Source organism: Lichenostomus cassidix, chromosome 20 (assembly GCF_008360975.1).
Source record: "Lichenostomus cassidix isolate B80296 chromosome 20, HeHo_3.0, whole genome shotgun sequence".
In the NCBI taxonomy this organism is placed as follows: domain Eukaryota; kingdom Metazoa; phylum Chordata; class Aves; order Passeriformes; family Meliphagidae; genus Lichenostomus; species Lichenostomus cassidix.
This window is the reverse complement of record NC_139500.1, coordinates 13519157-13545425: the sequence shown is the minus strand read 5'-3', so window position 1 is coordinate 13545425 and position 26269 is coordinate 13519157. Positions and strand designations below refer to the sequence as shown.

The 26269-nt window shown below is 43.8% G+C and overlaps 1 protein-coding gene across 9 annotated transcripts in view; it reads right to left on the bottom strand.

The window, feature by feature from the left end:
• NCOA6 (nuclear receptor coactivator 6) overlaps positions 1–22925 on the bottom strand; it is a 44244-nt gene extending 21319 nt beyond the window's left edge. For 4 of the 9 annotated variants that reach the window (XR_014856044.1, XM_085079465.1, XM_085079464.1 and 1 more), the window contains exons 1-9: positions 22808–22924; positions 16089–16191; positions 10751–10903; positions 10376–10650; positions 7327–7482; positions 6632–6754; positions 5081–5209; positions 3452–4264; positions 553–699 (exon numbers count right to left, since the gene is read on the bottom strand). Coding sequence is in view for 8 of the 9 variants with exons in the window: in XM_085079465.1 (XP_084935591.1) it covers positions 553–699; positions 3452–4264; positions 5081–5209; positions 6632–6754; positions 7327–7482; positions 10376–10610 (1603 nt within the window). In the remaining variant the exon portion in view is untranslated. Of the gene's footprint in view, positions 1–552; positions 700–3451; positions 4265–5080; positions 5210–6631; positions 6755–7326; positions 7483–10375; positions 10651–10750; positions 10904–16088; positions 16192–22807 lie in introns of all 9 variants that reach the window. The other 5 variants (XM_085079468.1, XM_085079467.1, XM_085079469.1 and 2 more) reach the window with 5 other exon arrangements.
• Between the last annotated feature and the right edge of the window lie 3344 nt (positions 22926–26269).

Sequence of the window (26269 nt, the reverse complement as noted above, 5' to 3'; positions counted from 1 at the left end):
TTAAAGAACAAATGCACACAGATTACTGATGAAATGACAGTATCAGGGTATCTGCAATCCAGCCAAAAGACTAGTAACTGAATTGTTAAATGGAGACATTTGTGAACTAAAGATTTCATTTTCACACTGTAAGCAGATTTCTGAAGGAAGTAATGATTAATCTTTTCAAGCCAGAACAAGATTACTTTGCTATTCTGCTTCTAAGATAATTACTTTTTTTTTTTTAATGGAGAAGTTCATTTTGTGTTGCATCTTTATTACCCCTCACCTCCAAATTTCAGTGCTACCTTCCATTCAATTTCTTAACAGCTACTTCTGTCAGGAGCCCTGACCCACAGTCCTCATCAACAACAGTTGGGTTGTTTGAGAATCATGAGCAGCCTTATGCTTTCCTTTTCCTCATCCACCCAGAGTGCTGCTGTAGCCCCAGCCAGCAGCTCCTTGTTAATGGCAAGAGTTTAATGGTTTGGGATCCATGTGACACAGGAAAAGGCATCACGTGCTACAAATAGAAAATGGAAGAAGCTGCGGAACACTCCACTGCAGTCAGACCTGTGTGCTGCATGTTCTGGCTGGTTTGCAGCTGTGGCGCTCCGCTGTTCCCTGGTGTTCCTGGGGCTGCGGAAGGCACCTGACCTTGCAGGAAGTTCTGGTTAGCCTGGCCTGCAGGGAACCCCGGGGGGAGCCGCTTGGGCATTCCTGAACATGAGAATTTTCTGATTAGTAAGTATGGAAAACAGGGAGGAAAACAGACAAAACCTATAATTGGAGAATACCTTTGAGTCTGTGCTTTCACATGACAGGTTTAGGCAGAAAGTGGTTTTTGCCAAAATACAAAACCCACTAAAGACATTTAGAGTTCTTACCTGTGCAATAATTCTGTCTAACGAATTACTATGATTCATTTCAAACTGTAATTTAAGTACAAAACCTACTGCCCAGAGAAGGCGAGAAGTCCATGTTTTACTTTTTAGAAACTAGAAATTAAAGTTACGTGGTTTGTTGGCTTCTGCTCTACTGCATCTCAGCTCCTAGCAGGACCTTAAGTTACTCCATGGACACAAACACAAATAACTGGCTTTTCTGTTAGTGATGTGCTCCTCTCACCAACTCTGACAGTACGACACCAGGCACACACTCCCTATCAGTGCTGCTGTGTGCACACACACTTAAAGTATCCTCTCATCCCAGAGAGGTCTGAGGAACCTCATGGTTCTGCACATCCAGACCTGCTGCTCATTCATATAACTGCTATTCGTGCTGCAAGACCAAGGAATTGTGTTGGGCCCTTATCTGGCACAACACCCACAGTTTGGCACATCCAAACAGCACTGCTGCCCTGGGAAAGAAAAACCTCGCCTCTACCTGCCAATGTGAGCAGCAGTGTGGATGGATTTAAGAGAACCCACTTCTTTTTAATTCACTGTCAAACACACAATGCCTCAGACTTAGAAGCAACAGTGCCCACCATCCCCTTTTATTTTCTGATCCAGTGCCAGAATGTGACTTCTACAGTTACAACTTTCTTGCACAATTAATTGTATTGCTTGTGCTAATTATCTGGTCTCAGGTTGTAATTGATATTTCAACGTCATCAAGTCTACAGGTCAAACACCAAATACATCTGCAAATACAGAAACAGACACCACATGTTCTTGAAACACCACATCACTGGACGCTGGTTTTAGTTCTGCTAAACTTTGAGGGAAGTTTTGCGCATAGGAATGCTTGAACCAAAAAAAAAAAAGAATGTGTTAGCTTGCCCTATTCCAAATCTGATATAAATTCTGATTTGCTGAATTGACTATGTGAAATACAAAGTGTTTGAATGCATTCATTAACACCAAACCTTTAAATGCAAGGTGGCTTAAAAATGGAAAGATCTATGATGATGACTTAAATTAACATATAGATTGCAGCAAAGAATGAGCGTGTACAGAAATGAGGCAAAAGTCTCAGCAGTGGGAGCAACACAGCTTTGCTGAAACCAAGGAATCCTGTCTTTTAAAATCAGCTGAGGATACAGCTCACAGCAGGATTGTTGATTATAGCAATGAGACCAAACACATTTGGTCTACAATGAGACCAAGTAACATATTTTTATAGTTTATTTGTGGCGTCATTTTTAACTCAAAAAAGCAGGGGTTAGTCTGTAGTAGGTTTACTTAGGAAGGAAGGAGAACACGGAGATTATACTGGCTAAAGGTCGTGGCCAGGATTTCTGATGCGGACATGGGGCCAGTGAGGCAAAACTGGAGGGAAATGTGACTATGATAAATAATGAATAACTGCTTCCAAATGGAGACAAAATAAGATACACCAAGTGTAGAGCACTGGCAGATCCTAAGAGGAGAACCTTGAAACTGAGACAATTCATCTGAATTCAAATGACACTCATGGTACAAACAGTGAAAACAAGAAGCTTGTCCAGATCAGCAGACCAAGAAACAGGAATTCCTTACAGTTTTTGGACAGATTGTGGATGTACAGCATGAGAAGGCAAGAAATTAGAATACATTTATGTGTGTGTAGGTGGAAAAAGAAGATGGTCTATATTTTGTAAGTACATAAAGAAATTATTTCAAAGGCTTAAGCAAGAGCATGTATATGGGACCTGAGAGCAGCCATCCAAAAGGAAGATGAAGAAATGAGTGAGCAAAGAGAAGCATGACAAGTCTGCATGGAAACACCAAGGGCTCTAGGGGAAGAACACACCAAGGACACAGAAGAGATCCTGGGACTGACAAAAGAAATTCCTTCCTTGTTAGAGAAGAACTCTAGGAGTAGTAAGGAAAAGATGTGAGTGGATTGGTCCAAACAGAAAATTAAAGACAACACAGCCAAATAAGAAATTCAAACATTCCTTAACCTCTGAATTTTACGATAGGGAGTACAACAGCACGGCAATAATAGCTCTTTCCTATTTAAATGGGAAGAAGCTGGTGACAAAGACAGGGTCAAGAAGAAACACCCACAGCTTAGAAAGGAAGATACAAAACAGTGCTTAACTGCTCTAGAAGAAAATGTAAATGGTGACAGAGGAAGCTGAAGAAAGAAAATGTTTATTGCACTCTGTCTCAAAAAAACCCTGTTTCCTCAACCCCAAGCCTAAACAACACCCCATGACCATCTCTGAACATACTAAACTTGCTTAAAGGCAACAGAAGAGCTGTCAAGAGGACGACTGGCAGTAACAATAGCAATGCACACAGCAACTCCTCCCTGCAGCAGCCCAGAGCCGACCCTTGGGACATCTCTGTGACACTACAGGGCAGAGGCAGAGTAGGAACCAAGTGATGCTGGTGCTCATTCACCAATACCCACCTCATATTTCATCTATGTCTTTATTCTGTCTCATAAAGGATCTTCTCAAAACTAACAGTAACAGTAGTTCTAGCCACTTTATGTCTCTTTTCTTTTTAAAATAAAAGAAGGTCTCAGTACTTCTTACCTCCTAAAGTAGGGTGTAAACCTTGTGGACCTTGGTTTTGCTGCTGCATCACCATGAAGTTGGGGGGTACATTCCCCTGTTGCACCATAGGATTACGACTAGGAGAACTGACAGGCTGCTGGAATCCCTGGGGAAGTGTGCTACTCTGGGAAGGCCTTGGTCCAAGCTGCTGCTGCGTCTGGTTAACAGTTGGAGATGAGGCAGGAGAGCCCTGCTGGAAGGAGGAGGGTGAAGAAGCAGGAGACTTGTTGGTCAGGTGGGGTTGTTGTAGTGGTGTAGGAACGCGTGAAGGGCCTCCCTGAAGGCTTTTCATTTGAGGAGCAGTAAACTGGCCAGGATTGCTCATTTGGGGAAAGTTTGAGTGAGCCTGGGACGCTTGCTGGCTTCCAAAAGGATATGGAGGTGGAGGATGAGTAGGAGTTTGTACTGTTGCTAGAGATGGTCTTGCTTGAAGTTGCTGCTGCATTTGTCCAGGCAACGGGGCCTTTTTCCAGCCCTGGTTTACTGTCAATGTACCCAATGTTCCCTGGGTTGGAGGAGGCTGAAGTGCTCCAGAAGGAAGCTGGTTCCAGCCAGGGGGAACTGGAACCTGTGCTGGTGAAGTGAATGAAGGTCGAATACCCTGCTGTGGCTGCTGATGTGGCTGGGGAGGCCGATTCTGCAACTGCTGCTGCTGCAGCTGCTGAAAGTTGGCTGAGTTCATCTGCCTGTTTACAGGAACTGACTGCATTGAATGGAGCTGGGGAGCTAAAGATCCAGATGGATGATTTTGCTGCTGGATATTTAGCCCAGATAAGAGTGGGTCCATTGCATCTATTAAAATAGCAAAGAAAATTAAGAAAAAAAATAACCTACTGTAGACAAAATGCATCGCAAAACAAGAAAGGCTAAATTGCTAGCTTGCATTTGCTTACTCCATAAAAATTCATGCTCCAGAGAAGCCACGTCTTATCAATTTATACCCTCTAAAATAAAGCACAGCAGCTCCACAGCTGCTCACCTAATGTGAGCCTTCAATACACTGAGAACTGCAGAATCACAGAATATCTCAGCTGGAAGGACCATTGAGTCCAAATCTCTGCTCCTGGCAGGACCACCTAAAATCAAACCACAGGACTGGTGGTCCATCCAGACACTCCCTGAACTCTGTCAAGCTTGGTGCCATGACCACTTCCCTGGGGAACCTGTGAAGAATAAATTGTAAAAATTCACAACCACGAGACCCCCAATCCTTAAACTTCCAGTCTATCTACCCTTCCTGAAAAGAGGGGGGGGAAAGAGCACCAGAAACATTCCTGCCTCATTGAATTAATCCTTCTCTTACCTTCAACAAAACATAAAGCTCAGTCACAACAGTTCAACTGCAAAAATACCACTGCCACTGCTTAACACATTTGAACAATATACCAGGGCAAGCTGGTGACTTATCACGCAACCACATTATTTGAAAAAATTTAACAGATTAAGGGGGAAGGGAGGTTTTCAAACAAAGAGTAGCTCCCAGAAGGGCAGGGAAAATGCTCCAGGACAATTCTGGAGCACTCTCATGAGTACACACTCAAGTCTATGAGCTGAAGAACCAAAATTCAAGAACATTTTCAGATCAGTACTATGACTAAATTTTACCACCTGGCTGTGAGGAAGGCCGAGGTGTTCGTGGCTGCAGCTCAGCACTAGCACCACTTGCCACCATAGAGGAGGGCACATTTCCACCCTGGGACATCATGACAGCTGCAGCACTGCTCATTCTTATTAAACCTTAAAAAATAAAAACAGAAATTATCAAGTCTTGCAGTTTTTACATAGAGAAGAACTTTAGAATTTTTCTTTTATCAAGAAAAAATTATATTTGCCAATAAAATATTTCTTTAGACTTCAAGAATAATTTGTCCGAACTAACCCGAGGACACACCTCTCTGAAAACACAGATTCCCTGGTATCAAATAAACAAGTCTGGGTCATGGTGTAGCTCTTTCTTTAGCACCAAAGTCTTAAAAAGAGTATAAAAGGAAACACTACCGACTCCTGAATTAATGTGAGCCTGACTTGTCACCGAAGGCACCAAGTGACAATATTGTATCAAAGCTGTACATGTAACTCAGACTTTTGCAAAATCTGTAATGAGAAAGTAACCGAGGTGTTGCAAGAGAAAAAAAATTCAATGTTTCACATCCACAGGCTGCTGTTATATAAAATGTTTGCTATTGTTGCTCTGTTGGTTATATTGGTGTTATGTTGTTGACCTGAAGACAGGAAATGAAGGTGCCGAACAACACAGTGGAGAGTAGAGCCCTTCTTTAAACGTGTTACATTTTTTGTTAAGGACAAAGATTTCACTACTCTTTAATCAGGTTTCTACAAAGTTGAAGTGTTCTTTCCATTCCTTCTCATCAACAGCTACAAATGTATCTTAGAGAAACTGACCAAAAGCGCTCCTGGTTTAATTGCCTTAAATCTTATTTACTAAAATATTAGTTATTTATTTTGCCTTATGAGTCAGCTATTTGAATAAATTACATAGTAGCTTGCTTTGTAAAAACTCTTCATAAAATCTGCATTTTGTAGTTAAAAATTCTTTATGCATATACCATGCTTTAAAATATAGCTTAATAAAACTACACATCTCCACAAAAACTCCTTTATAATCAGATCTCAAAAATTTATCAGAAAATAAAAAGAGAGAGTAACAATGACAGTGTCCTGTTCTTCCCATAATTCTAATAGATTTAATCTAAATCAGTTTATTGCACACTGAACAAAGGCTTGTGCACATTTCCAAAAAGGGAACCAAACAGAACACTGTGAAAATTTGTGCATATTTCAAACTGAATTCACTACACTCAACTCATCTGCTTTAATAAGCTTTATGTAAAAAAAACCCAAACCAACCAACTAACCAACAAATCAACAAAACCCCAAACCACCACACCCTCAAAATACCCCAAACCAAACCACCTGGCCCACCAAAATCACTCCAATGTTTGTGGGACACAACTAAGCCAACAATTTATTTACATAACATAGGACATGGTTTGACAGCACAGAACAAGAACAAACATTAATTCAAATCGCAATTAGAATTCTGCAAACAATAGTTGCTGTAACCAGTGGGGTTTCATTAGTCCAGTAACACATTTCTGAATGTCTGAAGCTCCACAAAGAAGCCCTGAGGGGATTTACCTTGCCCTGCCTGCATGGGGAATCCTGTGTCCATGCGCACGGCGCTGCTGGCTTCCAGGGGCCCGTTGATCCGCACATCCTGGCTCCTGCTCTGGGCTAAAGCCAAGTTGATAGCACCTTCCCCTAAAGTCGTGCACAGGTAGGGTGAACAGAAGAGACAGAAAAAGACATTTTCTTTCAGACATTTGCAAAAGGACATTTAAGAGATGCCAAGGAAAGAAGAACAGGCTTCACCTCCACTGCACACATCAGAAGGACACTTACACATCACACCACCCTTCTGGATTTCAGTTTTAAGAACAAATTACTTGACAAGCATTACCTGCCCTTAGTTTTATCCTAAGGGTGCTCGTGGACAATTGGCCAGAATTGATATTGTAACTGTGAAATCCACTGAAAACTTGTCATAAAGAAAGCCTCATATGAAAACACAGGGAAAGAAAATCAGCCAACCCTTTCCTAGTCCACACACAGAGAAAACATTTTTCAGGAGGGTTCCTGACGCCCAGAGCATTTTCAGCTTTCATTTTTATTAGTAGTAAATTTTATTCTTGAAAGAATAAAAGTCTTGAGCTATCTTTCTCATTAAAGCCAAAGTAGTAACTTAGAAGTTTTGTGACATTAACCAAGTACACAAAAACACCTTGTGAGTCTACTTAAATTTGAGCTTTGGAAGCAGATTCAGTCTGAAATACCTTCAATCTGAACTGAGAGAATGCCCAGGTCTCGGAGCTGTTGGTTGTTGTTCTGAGCCAGGATTCGCAGTCGCTCGGCAGCTTCCCGGGGGATGTTGAAGGTGACACGGACACTGTTCCAAGGTTCTATCTTCTGCACTTTTAACTTGTTGGATTCTTAACAGAAAAACAGTCAGAGTCAGTGCAAAGGCGGTTTCTGAACACGTATGATGAAACAACTTGGTTAAAAGGCTGAAAAAATTACACAATACTTGGCCTGGAAAATTGCCAGTGCTTAGTCTCAGGTACAGGAGATTTTTCCCCACACAGGTGTACTGCAACCAATGCTGCCAAGCCACATCAGGGATTTTCCAAAAACTCAGCAGTAAAAAACTACTCAAATGATAACCAATGCAATAGACAGGACAATCACTTGATAGTGTTACTGAAACATCAAAATAGTCTTTGGAAAGATAAGAAAATATCTAATAAAACAGTTTTATGCAATTATAGGTATTAGGTTTGAGTTGGAAGGGACCTTAAAACCCATCCAGTTCTACCCCCTGCCACAGGCAGGGAGACCTTCCACTATCCCAGGTTGCTCCAAGCCCTGTCCAACCTGGCCGTGGACACTTCCAGGGATGGAGCAGCTGCAGCTTCTCTGGGCACCCTGTGCCAGGGCCTGCCCACCCTGACAGGGAAGAATTTCTTCCCAGTATCACATCTAAAATCTACACTCCTTCAGCTTAAGGCCATTCCTCCTTGTCCTGTCCCTCCCTTTCTCTTCCCAAGTCCCTCTCCAGCTCTCTTGGAGCCCTTTAGGCACTGGAAGTGGCTCTAAGGTCTCCCTAGAGCCTTCTCTTCTCCAGGCTGAACACCCCCAGCTCTCCCAGCCTGGCTCCATAGTAGAGGGGCTCCAGCCCTGTGATACAGAAAATTTGTTTGTGAACCAGATGGATTCCTGACTACAGAAATTAAAATCTTTAAATATTTGCTCTACCAGTGTTTGTGAAACCATCTTTTTCTTTGGTTGGTTGGTTGGTTGGTTGGTTTTTGATTTGTTTTTTCGTTCGTTTGTTTGGGGATTTTTTGTTTTTACAAAACCAGTGCCAACAGAGTCCTAGCAATATTTCATTGATTTCTACCTTATTATTTAGTTTTCTGAATAAGTATGTCAAATCCACTTCCAAAAAGCCTCTCAAAGTCATGCAAAATATTTACTTGCAGGTTTTCTGAAAACCTGTTCTACATACAAGTGTTTCTACATAGATCACTGGTTTTCCAAGTAACAGCAAAAAGGTTGGGCACTTATTTTGGATACATTATCCAAAGTGACACCTACCTGAATGATTGCTACAAAATGCAGTTAAGGATAGTTAAAAACACACTCCCAATATAGCTTCACAAGTTTCCAGTTTCTATCTTTCTGCGAAGAAAGTTCCTCTCAAAACAGAAAGCATTGATCCAAATTTTCATCAGCCAGCTCCTCCACTGTAACCTCAGATTTACTAAATGTTTGCTAACTTTTGGATTCTGAAGAACACATCAGTTAAGGATGCCAACATCTCATTCCTATTTAGGAATCTCTTTTTCACCACTAATTCACCAAGCCCCTTCTGCCGCTACACTAATGCAATTATTAAATTCATCCTCATCCTCATATAAACCTGGTTTTGGCTGGAAATATGGCAGGAGGAGTTTTTTAATCCCCCTTTGTGGAGGTTTGAACAGTCCCATATTTTCTGTTATTAATGTTCTGATATTTTACATAGAAAAACTGCATTATCAGTTTCAGTATTTCTATGTATTTGTACCCAAGTTTCTCATTTTTCAGACACTGCATCTGCCAAGATAACCCCATGTTATTTACTATCTCCACATTCTGAATATCCTAATTTGCTCTGAATCAGTTAAAATAACTTCACACATGGATAGTTTTCAAATTAATTTGACAATGATTTAAAAAAATTTGCTTTCTCAGCTGAGGTCTGAGTCAGGTTTATTGATCTTGGCATTAATATTTCTAACAGACTCAGCATGCAGATGCGTCTTTATAACAAAGGTGACTCTGTGCAGTTATAAACTGATTTTATTTCCATTCAAAAAGTACACAATTCATCTGCGGTATTAGACACATCCCTTCACACCAGTAAACTATCTGTTAGTTTACATCTACTTCCAACTGTTTGTAAGCTGTAGCTCAAAACTGTGATATTTCCTCATAGTATTTTTGTCTTATCCCAGCTTTTTTATCTCCCTAAGCAACAACAGCAAGGACGCAATAAACGGATGCCAGCTGACTACATGAACAAAATAGAAAGGAATAAAGTGACTAAGAAATTGCGTTTGATCATTCAGAAGTAATGCGATATTTTTCTCAAAAGGTGTTTGACACTGTTAAAGAAAACAATCAAGGCTACCTAACTAGCATAAGGCCTTTTGCAAGGATGCTCAGACAGTGGACAAATGTATTTTTCCATATCTTTTTCCACGCTGGTAAAAGATGTCCCAAAAAGCCTGTTACCACTCCCTTTCCATGTAGCTGTCCCCAGAGCTGGGTGGGCATTCATGGGTATGTGAGGGCACTCCCCATACCCCAACACAAATCAGTCAATCAATCAATCAATCAGGTAGGGTAGGTCAGCAGAAGGGCAGTAACATCACAGGTACTTGAGAGTGAACCCATTCTCAGATAAACTGCAGTAGTTTAAATTGGATCATTTGGGCAGCAAAACACATCTCCTGAGTGGACAAGCCTGGCTTCACTTTCATACAACACAGTTATGTGTAATGAAGGAACATGAAGGACAAAAAACCCAGTCAAAATGTGGGAACTGAAGAGGAATGAATGAACTTGCTAAATCAATCAATTTTAAACAACAAAACAACTGCAGACACTTGTAGCCTGCATTTCTGAGAAGAACAGCTCACAAATTCACTAAGAATAACCCCAACAAATATCATTACAAACTAAGTAGCTCAAACCCAATATAATCTAATTTTCGTGCAAATACCCTGACTACCTAAATAAGCATTTTAAGGACAGCTGAAAAATGATAAGGTACATTACCCATGTGTAAAAGGCCAAGCACATTCTCCAGTATGGTATCCAGCTTCTGCTCAAAGTCTCTGTCACTTATATTTCCTTTAAATGCTACAAAGATTGTGGAATCCCCAGGAGCAGCCTCCTGCTTCAGTTCATCTTCCTCCAGCCCTGAATCAAAATCCACTTCTAAGTCTTCCATAGCTGAGGAGTACAAGGAGGCACATGTATCTTTTAAGTTAGGGAGATCATCCAAAACCATTGTTTCCAACAATGGGAGCCTGTCAGACGTCAAGGTGATGCTTGGAAGGGAAAAAAAGAATTATAATACATATAATAATAGTGTAAAGACATGAACAACTGCTTTCAATGGCACATTTGGTCATTGACAGAAAAACCTACCTGGTGACCCAGTGCTGGGCTCTGTGAGACCAACTGTGTGAGGCTGAAAACAGTGGCCATGGCAGTGTCCAAGCTGTTCCTCCACGAGGACAAACAGAAGGGGTTTTCTGATGGAATCTTGCTGCACGTGACTTGAGAAGTATTTCAGATGATCTAAAAGACAGATGGGTAGAATGCAAGGTAGAAGATAAAAAATCAGAGGAAAAATAATTATATTCATCTCTATATCATAGAGGGGACAAGCATTGCTTGACTGCCAGGAACTATAAAGCTCATAGCAAAAGCTGAATTACAGAATGATAGGAAGACCCTCCAAATGTAGTTTTAGAGACTGCAGGTGCAATAGGTGCAAAGCAATAGGAAAGCCACAAGACATTTTTACCAGGAGAAATGTGACACTTGAGAAAGATTTTACTCACAGCCAGGGAAATCTCAGGCATACTATGCCTACTTTCTTAAAGTTTATAAAGATTTAGGTGTTTTCAGCTGCTTATGCACATAACAACCTGAAATCTGCTCCTCCTGTCACAACCCACAATTCTTCCCATGCCCCCACATCACACCCAGATAAGAATGAATTCACTAAGTCAAGTCCCGCACCTGATGGATTTTGCTTAATAAAATGTCTAAACTTTGCAATGAATTTTGACATTATGACACATTTATCTAAGCTGCTACAGAACTACAATCTATGACAAAATTATCCCTAAACCTACCGTGGACACCACCAATGTTAAGATACACATTTGCCCACTCCATCATGAGGGCAATGGCACTACCCTTTCCAGGTGAGACATCTGTTCAAACACTCAGCACTTTGCAAGCATTGCTAAAAGATTCAAACCATCTGTAGAAACAGACAAAACGGGACCTGTTCCTGACCACCACTGTCAAAACCAAATCCATTCACCAGCCACGACTGTCAAGACCTCATAACTCCAACGCTGTGGGTATTTGGCACAACCCACCCAGAAGGTTTAGCTCAGGACAACATACCCCTGAATAGGATACAGATTGGGGTTTTGGCAGAGGTTCAAGTTTCCAACATAAATTAAAACGCCAACTTTGAGATTAAAAGTGAGCTGCAGATACTGGCCAGAAATGGCCAGAAAACAGCCTTTTCTAATAAAAAACCTCACAATGTTAGACAAGCACAGATTCAGCTCTACACTCTTTGCCCACTCACATAACACTGCTGAGGGGACAGCGTTACACAGGAAAAATTAGGGACTTGGAAGTCACAAAATCCCCTCAGCTTTTGGTCAGATCTCTACACATACACTCCCTATATTTACAAAATACAGGTTTTTTTCTCCCTTGCAACCCTACCCCACATCAGGCAATCCAACACAGAAATAATCCAACACAGGCACAAAGGAGTAATCCCCAGTTTTATACTGAATTACTTTCTCATCCTGCAGCACCAGCCTTCATCCTCAAATCTCAGATTCAAAACTGAGCTAATTTTGTCTCACAAGCTCTTCTGCAGTTCTGCATCAGAAAATAAATTAAATGTTTCAAAGGCTCTGATCTATTTCCATAGTGCTTTAATATACCTACTATTCCTGTGGAAATTTTACAGATGGGCAATAGAGACATAGATTTAAAAAATTCATTACCAGATGAACACAAAGACAATTAAATCTTCCCTTTTTTCCCCCCAGATTCCTTGCTGCTTGGTGCTGTATATAAATTCCACCTCTGAGTGGTTGGCACCTCCATTAAATCAAACTCTTCCGTTTCACGTCAGGTGCCCAGAAAATGAGAATCACAATTAATAGGAATCTGTGAAAAGATGTTTTAACTGATTTTCACACAATTTCTTGGACAGGGAATGTCATTACCCAAGTGGTTTTACACCAACCAGGAGAGCACTCCTTCTCCTTCTGCATTCCTACATCTTTCATTCCACATCGGCTGACTCCAGGGAGAGAGGAGCTGGGAGTCCTACACAAATGGCTTTTTTAATGACTAAGCACAGCCATTCTGTGCAAGGAATGAGGCAAGCATCCTGTGAAATATAAGCACTATATTTTGATGAAAACTACATAGAACATTATTTGCCTGAAAATCTTGAGTAAACTTTTCAGGGAGAGAAACCTCAGCTCAAAATACAGACTCTTACATGTTGAAAAAGTGCAACTCTTTGGAGGTGATGGGGTGTTGCATCTGCAGCAAGAAACATGAGTACACCTGACAATCCATAACATCAAAGAAACAAAAATTTATCTACAGGAACACAAACATTTCAAATATTTTTTGCATGGAAGTGTCTGAAGCCTCCCTCTTAACTGTGAAAGTGCAGAAGACTCCTAGGCTGCTTAAATCATGGTTTTTAAATAATTCATGCAAATGTTGCACCTTAGACCAAATTTCATCAGCCTCACCTGGATGTGCCAAAATCTGACAGGACATGTTGAAGTTATGGCCCTTTGTAAACAGTATTAAAATTGAGTTTGCTAAATCCCAAAGGACGACAGACCTTGTTTCACTTGACTCACAGAATCACAGGACTGCAGGAATATTGTGAGTGAAGAAAACAAACCGAGACCAAGCTTTACATTTTACCTCCTGGATCAGCACATGTAGCTTCAGATCCCTTGGCATTTTTTCTTTACATCATGCTCCTCAAAGGATCTCTGCTACATCTATCTGCCCTCTCTCCCTCCCAAACATACGGAATTTAGTCCGTTCCTGTACTCAGGGATCACTTATGACAGGAGAAACCAATGACACGCAGAATTTTCCTCTTTAGGCAGTGCACAGCACACCATCGATGTCAGAGCAAATGAATCCTATCTGCACAGTATCCTAACAACTTCTGTAATCTCATGGTTATAGGGTTGGCTTCCATAAACCCTGAGCAAGCATGTGGCCTTAATTAGCAGGTACCTTCCCTCAACACTCTTCCACACAAACACAGAAAGCCTTCAGCATAAGCACAGGCAGGTAAAAAGCTGGTCATTCAACATCCCTGTAAGCCAGAACTCCCAGCAGGTTATGGAGGCCCTGTGATGAGTAAGAGCCACACCCGAACTGATCTGCACAACCACAGCACACTTCAGGAACTAAAGCACCTCACCCGGCAGCACAAAAAGGTCTCTGACTGTTATCCTCCCTTCAAAAAGCACACACAACCTCCTTCCTGTCCCTGCACCTGCTCCTTTAGAGTTTACAAATTAGTATTTCCCATCATACAATTGTTTCTGGAAACTCAGAGCAAATCCAGTGCCACCACATGGCAACCATCCATTTAGCCTCAAACCTGGCCTGGAACTGGCTACAGCAGCAAAACCAATGTTACACTTCTTTATTATAAAGTTGGTCTTATGCAGTACAGTCTAACTATTGAAAATACCTAACTGAAGTAAGAGAGGTGGGGATAAAGAGCCAAATAACAGACAGATGGCCAAAATGCACCTGCATTGTTGTACGGGGACAGGAGGTGGCAGGGTATGGCCCATAAAGACCACAGTGTCCAACCTGAAGGATGCAGGGCACACCCTGGGCTGATGGAGCCTGGAGCTCCCAGGCACGCTTGGCATATGGATAAAACAACTGACCCGCTAAAATGTGCAAAATAGAGACTCTTCAGAGGAAAAATTCCTACAGGATACAGTATGCCAGAGTTGAGACCTGGGCTGATGGACAGCTGGGTCCCACGAACACCACAGGGAGCCCCAAGGCATTTTGTCGTGCCCTGTGCTGTCCCCACCAGCAGCCTGACAGCAACAGGCAGCCTGCACAACAAATCCAGCACCACGTGGCTGGGCAAGGCTTGGAAAATCCAATCCTCTGGAGAGATAGGATTAGAGCAAAATCTGTCACTAGCTGGGGAGCAGCTGAACATGGGAAAGCTGGCAGGCTTTGGAGTACCTGGAAGTACTGGTCTCTGGAGTGAAAGAAAACACAAAGAAAAGAAACCCCAACTGGTATCTTGGTATTCTTATCCCAAGATTTGCTCAACTGATCCAAACTTACGCCATTTTGTCTCTTAAATAGAACTTGAAATATCTTGCTTTACTTTCTCCCGCTGATTGCACTACACAGAGCACACAAACCAAACCAAGGCTTTGTCTGGCCACCTGTCCCAGGTTTTCTGCCACAGTCTATTGATTTACAAGCTGTTTATATGTATTCAAAATAAATGCTTTCACAACTGATGTCACACCAGAACATGCACTCTCCCACAATAAATAAAAAGTAATAAGATGCTGCTCTACATCTCAAAAAGTACTCTTCCAAATTACAGAAGAGATTGGAAAGGGTGAGAGTGGAAGGAAGGATGGATTGATGCCCTTCAGTAGCAGATGGCACAAGCTGGCACTAAGCAGGGACCTCATCTTCACACTGACCATTATTTAAAGCTGCAACAGGGAAGAGAAAGAAATAAGGTGCCAAATCCCTTGGGGAAACCAGAACTGAGAGTGAGGAGGAAAAGTCTGGGGTAGCAGTAGCAACATAATTTCGAAAGGGTAGAAACTGCTTTTGCTATCACTGAAAAGTAGTTTTCAAGCAACTTACTAAAAAAAAAATCAAGAAGGATATCTTGGATAATACACTTGAATGTTTTCTGCTTCCTTTGTTTCAGGTGCCAGTGAGAAAAACACAAAGAGATTTTCATGATGGGAGCAGAGGAGGTTCAGCATTGCCAGAATGCTGCTGAGACGATGGTTTCTTTTAACCTGTAACAAGCACTCATACACTGTCACACTGGCTACATTTGAAGTGTACCACCTATGAACCCCAGGAACACTGATCACAACGCTGGAGATTTGTTAACAGTGTATTATCCTTCTACAACTGTTTCATTTGTTGCCTAGCATAGTGATCATGGGGCTTGTTAAACCTGAGCAATGGATAAACCCAGACACCCACAACCATTCTACGATACAAAGATTAAAATAACATCATTGTTTGGGACAAAAATAAACAAAAAAGAAGACTTTTAAACAAATTCTAGGCAACTGTCATATAACAATATGGAGATTAAACAAGGCTAAGAATCACTGTTATAATATGAAAGAATACCTAAAAATAAACTTAAACATGCGCTAAAATTTCCTCTAAAACAACTCAGCAAGGGATATTTCCAGTAATTTCAAATGTTGGTGTTAGATAGATAACACCATTAAAGCATTTAAACCATTCTCCTTGGGAGGAAGGTCTGGGAACAGCCACAAATCTGATTGCAAATACCCCTAACCCTGTATGGCAGAGTGCGAAGTCAGCTCTGGAGCCAGCCCAGTCCTGCAAACACACACAGCAGTGGGGACAGGCAGGGGGAGAATGTATAAAAACGAGATATTCAGATGCATCATAGGCTTATTTTACCTACCAAAACAAATTTCACAACTTCAGTATTTTGTGGCGTGCAACAGGACTTCAGGTAATTCCAGACTGCCAAACATGGTTAAAGAGCAACTCTCAAATATGGAATCCTGAAAGAAAACCATCACATTTCATCAGACAATGACGCAAAGTAGCAGAAACACTCAACATCACAGTAAATAGCTCAATTGTTTAATATACAGTTTTGCACCAAGTCAAATGTTCTCCTCAGCAATGTAAAAAGCACATGTTACTATATTCAGATTTGAACAGCAAAACCTGAGGAACTTGAAAAATCAACCTTTCATTACAGGCAGAAAATGAAATACTTCCTTTAGTTGGAAATGGCATTTTATTCTTCTAAATGGGGCAAGTTTTGTCTAGAATAATGTATTTATCTAAGTCTTAGGACAAACTCATCTAGATTAAACTAATCTTCAGGACAGAGGAACCAGCACAGCCAGGATGTCCCTCAGCTCATCCTGAGCAGGTACGTAAACCGGCTCAGGTTAAGCTCATTCCAGAAACACTTTCCAAGCTCATCAGGACCACCTCAGACAGACATTGTTGCTGCAGGTGGCCAGCACAGGCCCTGCTCCTGGTCATGGGTTCACCAAACTGCACTCCAGCTCCTGGGATCATAAAAACACAGCAGTAAAGCTAAATGGCTTTGGGACAACAAAACACCGCCCCTCAAATCAACGGGATTTATAGGCACAGCCCAGCGACAGTTCTCAAGGAGATTTTCTGCTTACATGCTTGCCTGGTCACCAGTGGAAAGGGGACTGCCCAAAAACAAACGGGGGAAGCAGAAGGGAGAAGACTCAGAAGGACAAAGCAGAGATTTGTTGTCTTCCATCCAGACAACAAAGCAAAATTGATTTGAAAGCCTTATTGTGCCATAGCTTTTGCGCTCCTGCCAATCCAGCAGCTTGGAGAGAAGGAAAGAGGATTTACATAAAATCAGATCATATATGCTCTACAGCACTTTTAATAGTCACCTAACATTTTTCAACCTCTTGTATCTTCTTGTATTTTTTAGTAACTCAAGAAGTGTAGCACCAAGTCAAAGGCCTGATGACTAAATCACAAGCAGTGGCCTGTTTCTAGCTATATGCACCTGCCTAAATACCATGACACCAAGCTGAGGAGCAAAACCAAAATCTGAAACAGGAAATTTTAACATTGTTGTGCAAGCCAAAATGAAAATATATTTTCACTTTCTACAGCAGATACTGCATTAGTTCTACTTTTTCACCCTTTTAATAAAATGATGTTTCATGGCCTAAAACTGAGTCCTGTAACAAACTAGCTGGTTACCTCCAACATCAGGCCAAGACTTCATGGGAAAGGCCAGGCCTTGTAAAACCTGTTTTTAAGGAAGCCTCCAAGGTTCCATGGAAGCAGCCAGTCCCCATGCAGAGTACCTGTGCCTTAGCCCAGCAGGGTGAGGGTGATTTTGGCTAAAGGGTGGGGAATTGGAGGGAGGAAAAATCCTCTGAACCCCATGATACAAGGATCGGAAGGGTTTTTGTTCTGCCAGTTGTCTCTTCTGAGTGTCCCTCACCACAACACCCAACTGCTCCAAGGAAGGACTGGGAAAGACAAGCTGCCCTAGCAAGACCCAGTGAGAAACTGAGGATGGTCAACCTGGGCTATAGGAAGCAGAAGAAAAAAATACCTGCTGCTGTCTCCATTCCCATTGTGCATATGGGATGAAACCAAATTTGATTAAGGAAAATAAGCAACCAACGTTGGTTCATTAACTCCAACTTTCACTACATTAAGTTATTTGACACAGACTTGGAGACTGAGCATACACCTTAGTAGACCCCAAGGAATCACAGAAACAGCCCTGCAAAGTGTTCCAGCTATAGCAAGAGTTTTGTTTAGAGCTGATGCTTTGCCAAACACCAAGAAAACAAACCAAGTCAGTCTCCAGCAAGGTAGGCTTTGTTCATGCACACTGACATAGAACTGGTCACTACTCCTCACACTGGTCTGCTGCACTCTCACAACCCCTCAAGCATAAAACACTGAAATCCGAATGTTTCCAACAAGGGTAAAATTACAGCTTGTTATAAAACACACAACTCTTTGCAGTGATATCCTGATGTACTCTGACAGCAGGTTTAATGAAACATCAATTTGTTAAAGTTTCATGAAGTTTGCTGAAAGCCCACGACTCATGCCAAGCTGCTATTGACACGCCTCAGCTAAGCCATTCAGTTTTATTCCAACTGAATTTGACTGCTGAGAAGCTCAGGACTGCTCTAAAAAGCAAGATGATAACTCCAGAATAAGCAGCTAAGTTAGCCATACAGAAATTACCCATTTCAGCAGCTGAGATGCAAAACAAGGCAGCTGCCAGGCACAAGGGAACGGGGAATCAGCAATTGTCTTGGAAGCTGCAGCCTACACAGCACAATATTTGGTCAATCAATTCCCATTAGCTGAGTTCGTAATTTCCCATGTTAAGGATATTTCCATTTGGAAGAAGCACACTGTGAATACTGACAGAGCTTTGCAGTACATAACTTTCCACCACGATCCACCAATGCAATCAGCAAACAAAATGAGATGCTATTTAAAATCAGGAGCATCTTGACAAGAGACTGTATTTGATCTTGCCTTCAAAAGTTATGAAAAATGCCTTTTCAAGTAGAAATCTGTGTACTGTGTTACAACAAGCTTTTTACTTAAACCTGAATTTAACCACTACCACACCTTTCTGGGCTGACACACCCCACAGGTGCTCCTTTATCATCAGATTCTCACAGGGCTTCCTAAGCAGCCAGCTCAGAAATTCTTATGATCATCAGTACTGAACTAAGGTTTGACTGAAAACTGCACCTTCTGCAATATTATTCCTTCTTATATCCACTAAATGCCTAGGAAATCTCAGTGAAGCTTTCAGAATTCTGGAACTACATATAGGATGAAGAAAGGATTAAAGCCAAAACAAACAGCTTAAAAGTAATTCTTTGACAAGAGACACCCAGTAGCAAAGAGATCGTTTTCCCTGACTAAAAAACTAATCTTCATACAACAGAAGTAGGTACAGCTTTAGTTAAAATCAAGATTATGCTGAAAGTTTCCTTACTGTAAAAAAAACTTGTAGTTTATTTTGAACTGTTCTGGGCTTTTAGAAAAATCAAATTTCAAGTGTTATTTACTGTCACTACTGCCATTAAGAACCATGTAAGCAGCTTAGGACCTTCTGGTAAAAAATGTGGATGCAGCAGAACTGGAGAGCAATGCATTCTTGCAGGGATGGGAAGAGAATTCCCAAAAAACCCTTTGAAGGAACACTTCACCATGCATGGCAGGGGGCTGGAATAAGATGGTCTTTAAGGTCTCCACCAGCCCAAACCATTCTGGAATTCTGTAAATGCAGAACAGAGGCTTAACTCAGTCTCTGTGAGCACCACACAGAAACCACAATGAGAAACAAAATCTTACACCAGCTGCGTGGTCCTAGTAGGTAATTTGATTTTCAAAACAATAACAATTATAAAATTAAAATGATTTGCTTAGGACATGGAGAATTCAATAGCATGCATCTTTTTGTAGAGTAACTAGATGATTCCCTTTCATACATCAGACCTAAAGACTGGGCTCCCACATATGCAATGGAGCATAAGCAACTTCCTGTCCCAAATTATTGGTTTACACAAATTAATTTAGACAAGGTATCATTCATCTCCTGTACTTTTCTATTTTCATACAAATCCTATCCAAAGCCTTGTGTAGGGCTGTGCTTCAGGGCACTCATGCAAGCTGGAGAAGCAGACAACAGGTCTCAGTTCCAAGACAGTGGCTCTCATGAGCTGTGCCTCCCTCCCTCACCCTAGCTCTCAAACCAACAGCACTGTGACATGCGCTGGTTGCCTTTATTTTTCCCCAAATACATAAAGATGGGTTATTTGCTTTGTTACAGCCTCTGGGCTGTGACACATACATGACAAATTCTGTACTTATTTCACTTTTTGGTTACTAGAGCAGCAATTTTAGATGTGCCATTCAGCATGCAGGTGGGATGCTGTTTCACTGGATGGAAAATGATTCTCAGTGACCAATGGACTGAGAAAAATCTCCAGCTCCTGGACCTCCAGAAGGTTTCCACTACTCTCCTTCTGCATAATTCAAAGCTTAGATTAACTTTAAACTCCAGCAGCATCACTCTAATTAACCAGGACACAAGATAATCTGAGGTGTCTTCATCGTCTTGAGCTAAATCTCTAGCTCTCCATGCAGGAACACACTGTGTACATGGCTGAAACGCTCAGTTATCTGCAACTAATGGGTGGCTCCTGCTGAAGAACATTAGTGACCTGCTCCAGAGGGCACAGCAGAATCCGTAACAGTGTCAAGACAAAACACAAAAAAGGTGAGCTGCTTGTCTGGTGGGTGGAAATGGAAAGACTCGCCTGGAGATGGAGAACACCTCATCTGGAGCCTGATGAAGCATCTCCCCTACCTCAGCTTGGTATCATCTGGGGTTATTTCTCCTTCCACTGCTGGCCCTTACCTTATCCCAGCCATACGCACTCTCCCTCATCCCTTCTGCTCCTGCTGTGCACTAAGGAAAAAGCTTATGCTTGAACCCAGTTTTTGCAGCACCAAGGGTCAAGTCCTGCTGCTCAGTGCCCTACACAACACCAGGCCTCCTGCTCCCTCACACCCTCCCTGCACCACAGCTTTGTGTTTCTCAACAGAGACTACATGATTTTGAAACAGACATCCCCATCACGCCTTCTGCCCTTTAGAGGTTCTCTAGCAACTTATAAAATTTCACCATTCTCAATGCAATCAAACTGCTACAGCCACATTAACTCTCCAATCCCTTTAGCACCAAATCCTTTGTCACTGCAAATCTATTAAATTTAGTGAGTATGTATAATAGGGTTGTAACTCCAGCTTCCATCTGAAAGCAATCACTATGGTACTAGAAAATCAAAATATACTGCAAATCTAAGGTGCAGTTACCATGTTGAAACATTTAACATCTCCCACAAAGGCTTGAATCTTTGTTGTACTACGACAGCACAAAGAGTGGCATTACAGCTGTTCAGCAGAATTTACCTCCACAATCTGTATTTTCAAATGTTTAAGCCACTGAAAAATGGAAACAACCAGCACTTCAAGATGCACAAGGACCTGGAATTCTTTGGCTTCTCTACACACAGTTGTTTCTTATTTTAGAGAAGCACCTACTTTTTTACTAGAATAATGTAAAATTACTGCATTTCCTGGAAGCCTGCTGCAAACAACTCCTTCCCCCAAGTCCTACAGGACAGGCCTTCCAGAGGGAATGGCTGGAGAGCACTGCCGGGAGATTTCCAGCCAAAATCCAAATCCTAATACAAGACCCTTCCTTCGATTTAAAATACTGAGGAATGTAATTTCTCAGCTGAAGGTCCAGTCTGTGTGCAGGCCCGCACCTTCTGATCTCCCTTCTTCTCACAGGAGAGTACAGACACAGTGTTACTGTAAAACATCTCCTCCTAGAGCCGGGTAACTTTCAGAGGAAGCCACACGGCTCAATGGACACTTAGAATCTTTAACAAACACCTCCATGCTGAGCTGCAGGCACTGCGTAAGGTCCCCAGGCCCCCAGACACGGCCATTCTGAACACACGCCTTGAGATCTTTGTTTCTTGCTCCACAAGGTGCACAGAAAAGCTGGGACGATTTGCTGTAACTCGAAAAGAGATGCTAATCCAAAAGCTGTGGTTATTACAGCCGGTAACCTCTATGGAAAATGCCAGATTTGTTCTGTGCGGTTGTTTTCACGTATAGGAAATACTGGAAGGTGCCTTTAGCTAAAGAACCAGACAGAACCATGCACAATAATTATAAAACCAACAAGAGGCACTGAGAAAGGTTTTAACTATAGTTCCCAGTGAAAGGAGCGAGCATAGACGTGCCCATCAAGAGGCTGAAGGCTTATAGGGAGACAAAGCTCATGCAGCTCCAAGCTGCCAGGTTACAGATGCACAGAAAAGCTCTGTCCTTCCATTCCCCAAAGAAGCAGGAGCCCAGAGCCCTGAGCTTTCAGAGGTCTTCTAAAAATAGCCGAAATTTAGAGGAACGCAGAAATCACACGGAGGGGACTAGCAGAAAGCCTTTTTCGGACTGTTTTAGGAGCCACCGAAGACTCGAACAAAAGCGAAACGTCAACGCGCCCCGGCTGACACGGCACAAAGCCGTCACCGCCCGCATGAGGTCAGGGCTGAGGGACCGGGCTCACACACACCGGCCGCACCGCGGGGCAGCTCCCGGCGCTGACAGCGCTGCCGGCCCGGACGCGCTCGCTGTCGGGCCGGCGGGGCCGGGCCGAGCCGCCGCCTCGGAGCGCGGCCGAGGGCCGAGTGCGGGCCGGGCTGGGTCGGCTCCGCGCCGGGCGCTGCGGGGCCGCAGGCCGCGGGCGGACGGGCTGTGCCGGTGCCGCGGCCCCGCCGCACGCTGACACGCTCCTGCCGAGCGCCCCGGTACCGCCGGCAACGCCGGAACGACCCAGGCCCGGCCGCTCCGCCACCGGCGGCTCGGATCCGGCACCCGTCCGCGCCCCGCCAGGCCCCGCCACCCCTTCCCCCGCGCCGCGGGCTCGGCCTGCGCCCCGCCCGGGCTGGCCCCGGCCCCGCCGCTCCCGCCCCGCCGCCGCCGTCGCCGTCGCCGTCGCCGCCGCGTCCCGACCCCCGCCCCGCCCCGCCCTCCCCTCACCTGGACCCGCCGCCGCCGCCGGGGGCGCGCGCGGGGCCGCGGGGGCGCGCGGGGCGGGGGTCGCGCGCGGCCCGGGACTCCAGCGCCGCTCCGCCGCCGCCTGCGCCGCGCACGTGACCCGCACGCGCCTGCGCCCGAGCGCGCGGAGGGGGGGGGGGCAGCGCGACCCCCGGGCCTGGCCCGGGAGCTCTCCTCGACACCGCGGGGACACCTCGGCCCCGCCGCGCCCCCCGCGAGAGGGACCCCCGCCGGTCTCCCTCGGCCCGGGAGAGCTGTGCCGCCCCGCGAGGGGGGCCGCGGTGGCGGCTGCTTCTGGGAATGGGGACGAAGTATCTGCCGGATGAAGCTGAAGAAAAATTAATAATTGCGGCCTTTATAGGAAATTTTCGGGAAATGAGGATTTTAAATCGGATGAATTTTAATTCATAATGTTTCATCAGACTCTTTGAATATCACTGAATTCTTCTTTCATTTTACCACTGGAGGGATGGGGAAGAAGCCAGGGAATGACCTGGTATGGACTCAGCAAAGGTCACAATGGTGAATTTTAGTTAGAAGTCCATTAATGTGACTAATGAACAGTCCTATTGGCCCAAAATCCCTTGTGGGCAATGTTTGATTCCTAAAATGTCCCATCAGCATACAGGGGTTACATACCTGAAGGAACCCTTGCAGGACACAGCCCGTTGGTTTGTCTCTTCCTACATCCTTTATTAGTATGAGAAATGGTTGATTAGTACAAAAAATCTCAAATGTCTGGTTTCTTGCCCATCATTGCAGTGAGGATAAAGCTCTTGCCTGGCACTGGGGAAGAAGTGAAACACGTGGCAATTCCTATTTCAGGGCAGGAAAACAATCAAAAGTCCTTTACGGGGAAAATAAAGACTGTGGTTCGAGAAAAGCATGCATGATTCAGTAACTTGAGCAGGTTCTGTGGCTTGAGGACTGGTTTCAGGAAGGGGTGTGCAGCTGGAGCCAGCCCTCACAGCCCCCCTTGGCTTCATGCGGAATACTGCTGGACAAATGATGTGAAAAAGGGAAAACGTTTGTTTTTCCTTTATTTTGCAAAACCTTTTAAATACAACAAACCTACATCTCATCGGGCACTGTAGCTTGCAACATAGAGAAAAACCCTTTTTATAAATTCACATATAATTGCATTCCACAAAACCCACCAAAACGAAATAATTAATGTAATGGTTAGTATAGGACTTATTTCAAGCATTAAATCTGGTTGGTGTGTGCAGAGCTGCAGGCAGATTGCTGCTTTCCTTTGCGTGTGCTGCTCTCAAGCTCCCTACTGGCAGAGGGTGAGGAATTCTTTGCCCAAGGATTGTTCTGCTTGTGCCTTTCTGTGTCTTCCCCAGTCTCTGAGGCAGCAATTCCAGCACCTCTCAAGTGTGCTGAGACAAGGGCAAAGCCCCCCCCCACCCCTGAGACCCTCAGGGGTGTCAGAAGAGGAGGCGGGTATTGGTCACAGGGCTGGTAACGAGGAATGTTTGATTAATCTGATCACCTGTCAGGGAGTTTCCATGGATTTTGAGGCTGTCTGAAAGAACAAGGAAGCTGAGAGAAAAATTCTTTGGTACTGAAAATTAACCTTCCTTCCCCATTTGACTTCATGTCTTCCTGTTTTCATGAGACTCAAACCAGCTGCACTGAACTTTCTCTCCCAGCCTCATCTTCCCCAAAAGGCATACCCCCAGCACAGAGAGATCAGAGTGCTGCTTCCAAAAAACCCCTGTGTTTCCCACTGCTGTTGCTGTGCTTGTCATGCCTGACTGTCCCTCAGGATTCTTGGTTTGCTTGGTTTTGTCAGTATTATGCACATTAATACTGTGCACATCTCAAATATCGCAGCAAACAAATGCCGTTTTCCAAAACCTTACTTTTCTGGAAGCACAATACTGAGGTGTCTCACCAAGGTCTGCTCAAGCCATCCAAGTGCTGTGATTTTCTGCTCTGAGCTTGAGAGATCCCACACGGGCAACTTCCCTGTGCCTACACACGTGGAGTGTGCAAATAAGCCCTCACTTCCTTAGCAACGCGATGCCTGGACATCCTCTCCACACTTTGGAGCATGCTGCTTCCCATGGCTTCTGATGCTTCTGCTCACTGTTGGGAAAGACCAGAACTGGCTCAATCTCCACATAATTAAAATTAACAAATTCTCTTGAAATAGCCTTGTCACAAGTGTGAGGAAGCAAAGGAAAGGCAGTGGGGAAACGGGAATAACGTGATGTGGAGGGGCAAGAGGAAAGAAACATGGGACAGCTCCAGCCCTCCCACACCATGTCCCTGCAGCAAGGTGTTCTGCAGGCTGATCTCCAGAGCTGAGCTTATTGCCCAGCCTGGATGTTCCTAGGTGTTGCCCAGCCTTTGTACACCATAACCAACACAGGAGAAGCTGTGGCTGCCCCATCCCTGGAAGTGTCCAAGGCCAGGTTGGATGGGGCTTGAAGCAACGCGGGATAGTGGAAGGTGTCCCTGCTCAGGGCAAGGGCTGGAACAGGATGATCTCTAAGGTCCCCTCCAGCCCAAACCATTCTGAGATTTTTTTGTCATTCTGTTTGTGGATCTCCTTGAAGAGCAGACCCTCAGTTTGTTTGGGATGCTGAAGCTTTGCTGCAAAACAATGACACATACTGATACCACAGCACCTGCAGGGAAAGAGGCCTACCTGCAGCAGAGACAGATGTTTGAGCTGCTTCATTGTCCACAACAGAACACAAATGCATTTGATATCATGACAATCAAAATGGTGGGTTTATTTACACACATTTTCATATGGCAATATTTTCAAAGGACAGGTATTACGCAGAAAAAGGAGGTGGATCATGACAAGCTTTGGATTTTTCCTAACTTAAATATTACACAATGACTTGAACAAAATAATATCCCCTCTAATGCTGGTACAATGCTCACTTGGGGAGAAGGAAGGGAAATCTGTTGCACTGCAGGCACTATCACTTTTGATCTGGTGTTTTGTTAAACTGTGAGTGTGGTGAGAAAGAGTGAGGTGGGTAATTGGCCACAGATGTGGTAGACAAGGCACGTGTACAGAGGAGTTAATCTCTTCTCCTCGACTCCAAGGATTTGGAAATGTGGGACCTGCTGGGTGGGAAGCCCTGGCTTTGCCAGAAGCAGTCCTGGTGGGTGAAGGTCCATGGCTGCCGAGGGGTTTTTGTAACATGGGGTACTCAACCCAGGCACCAGAGTCAGCTCTGCCAGGACAATCTGTGCCTAAAAATGCTCTGGCTGCTGGAGAAACCTTTGAGGGCAGAGTGAGCGCTCTGGTGCTCCTACTCCATGTGCCTCCTTCATTTTTAATGGTGTCCTGCCTCTCCAAAACCAGCTCTGCCTGACAGAGCTTTCCTTTCCCTGGCTAGGTGCCAATTTCCATCACTGAGGCATGGAAGAACTTTCCAAAACTGCTGAAAGTACCTGGATGCTACAGGAGCT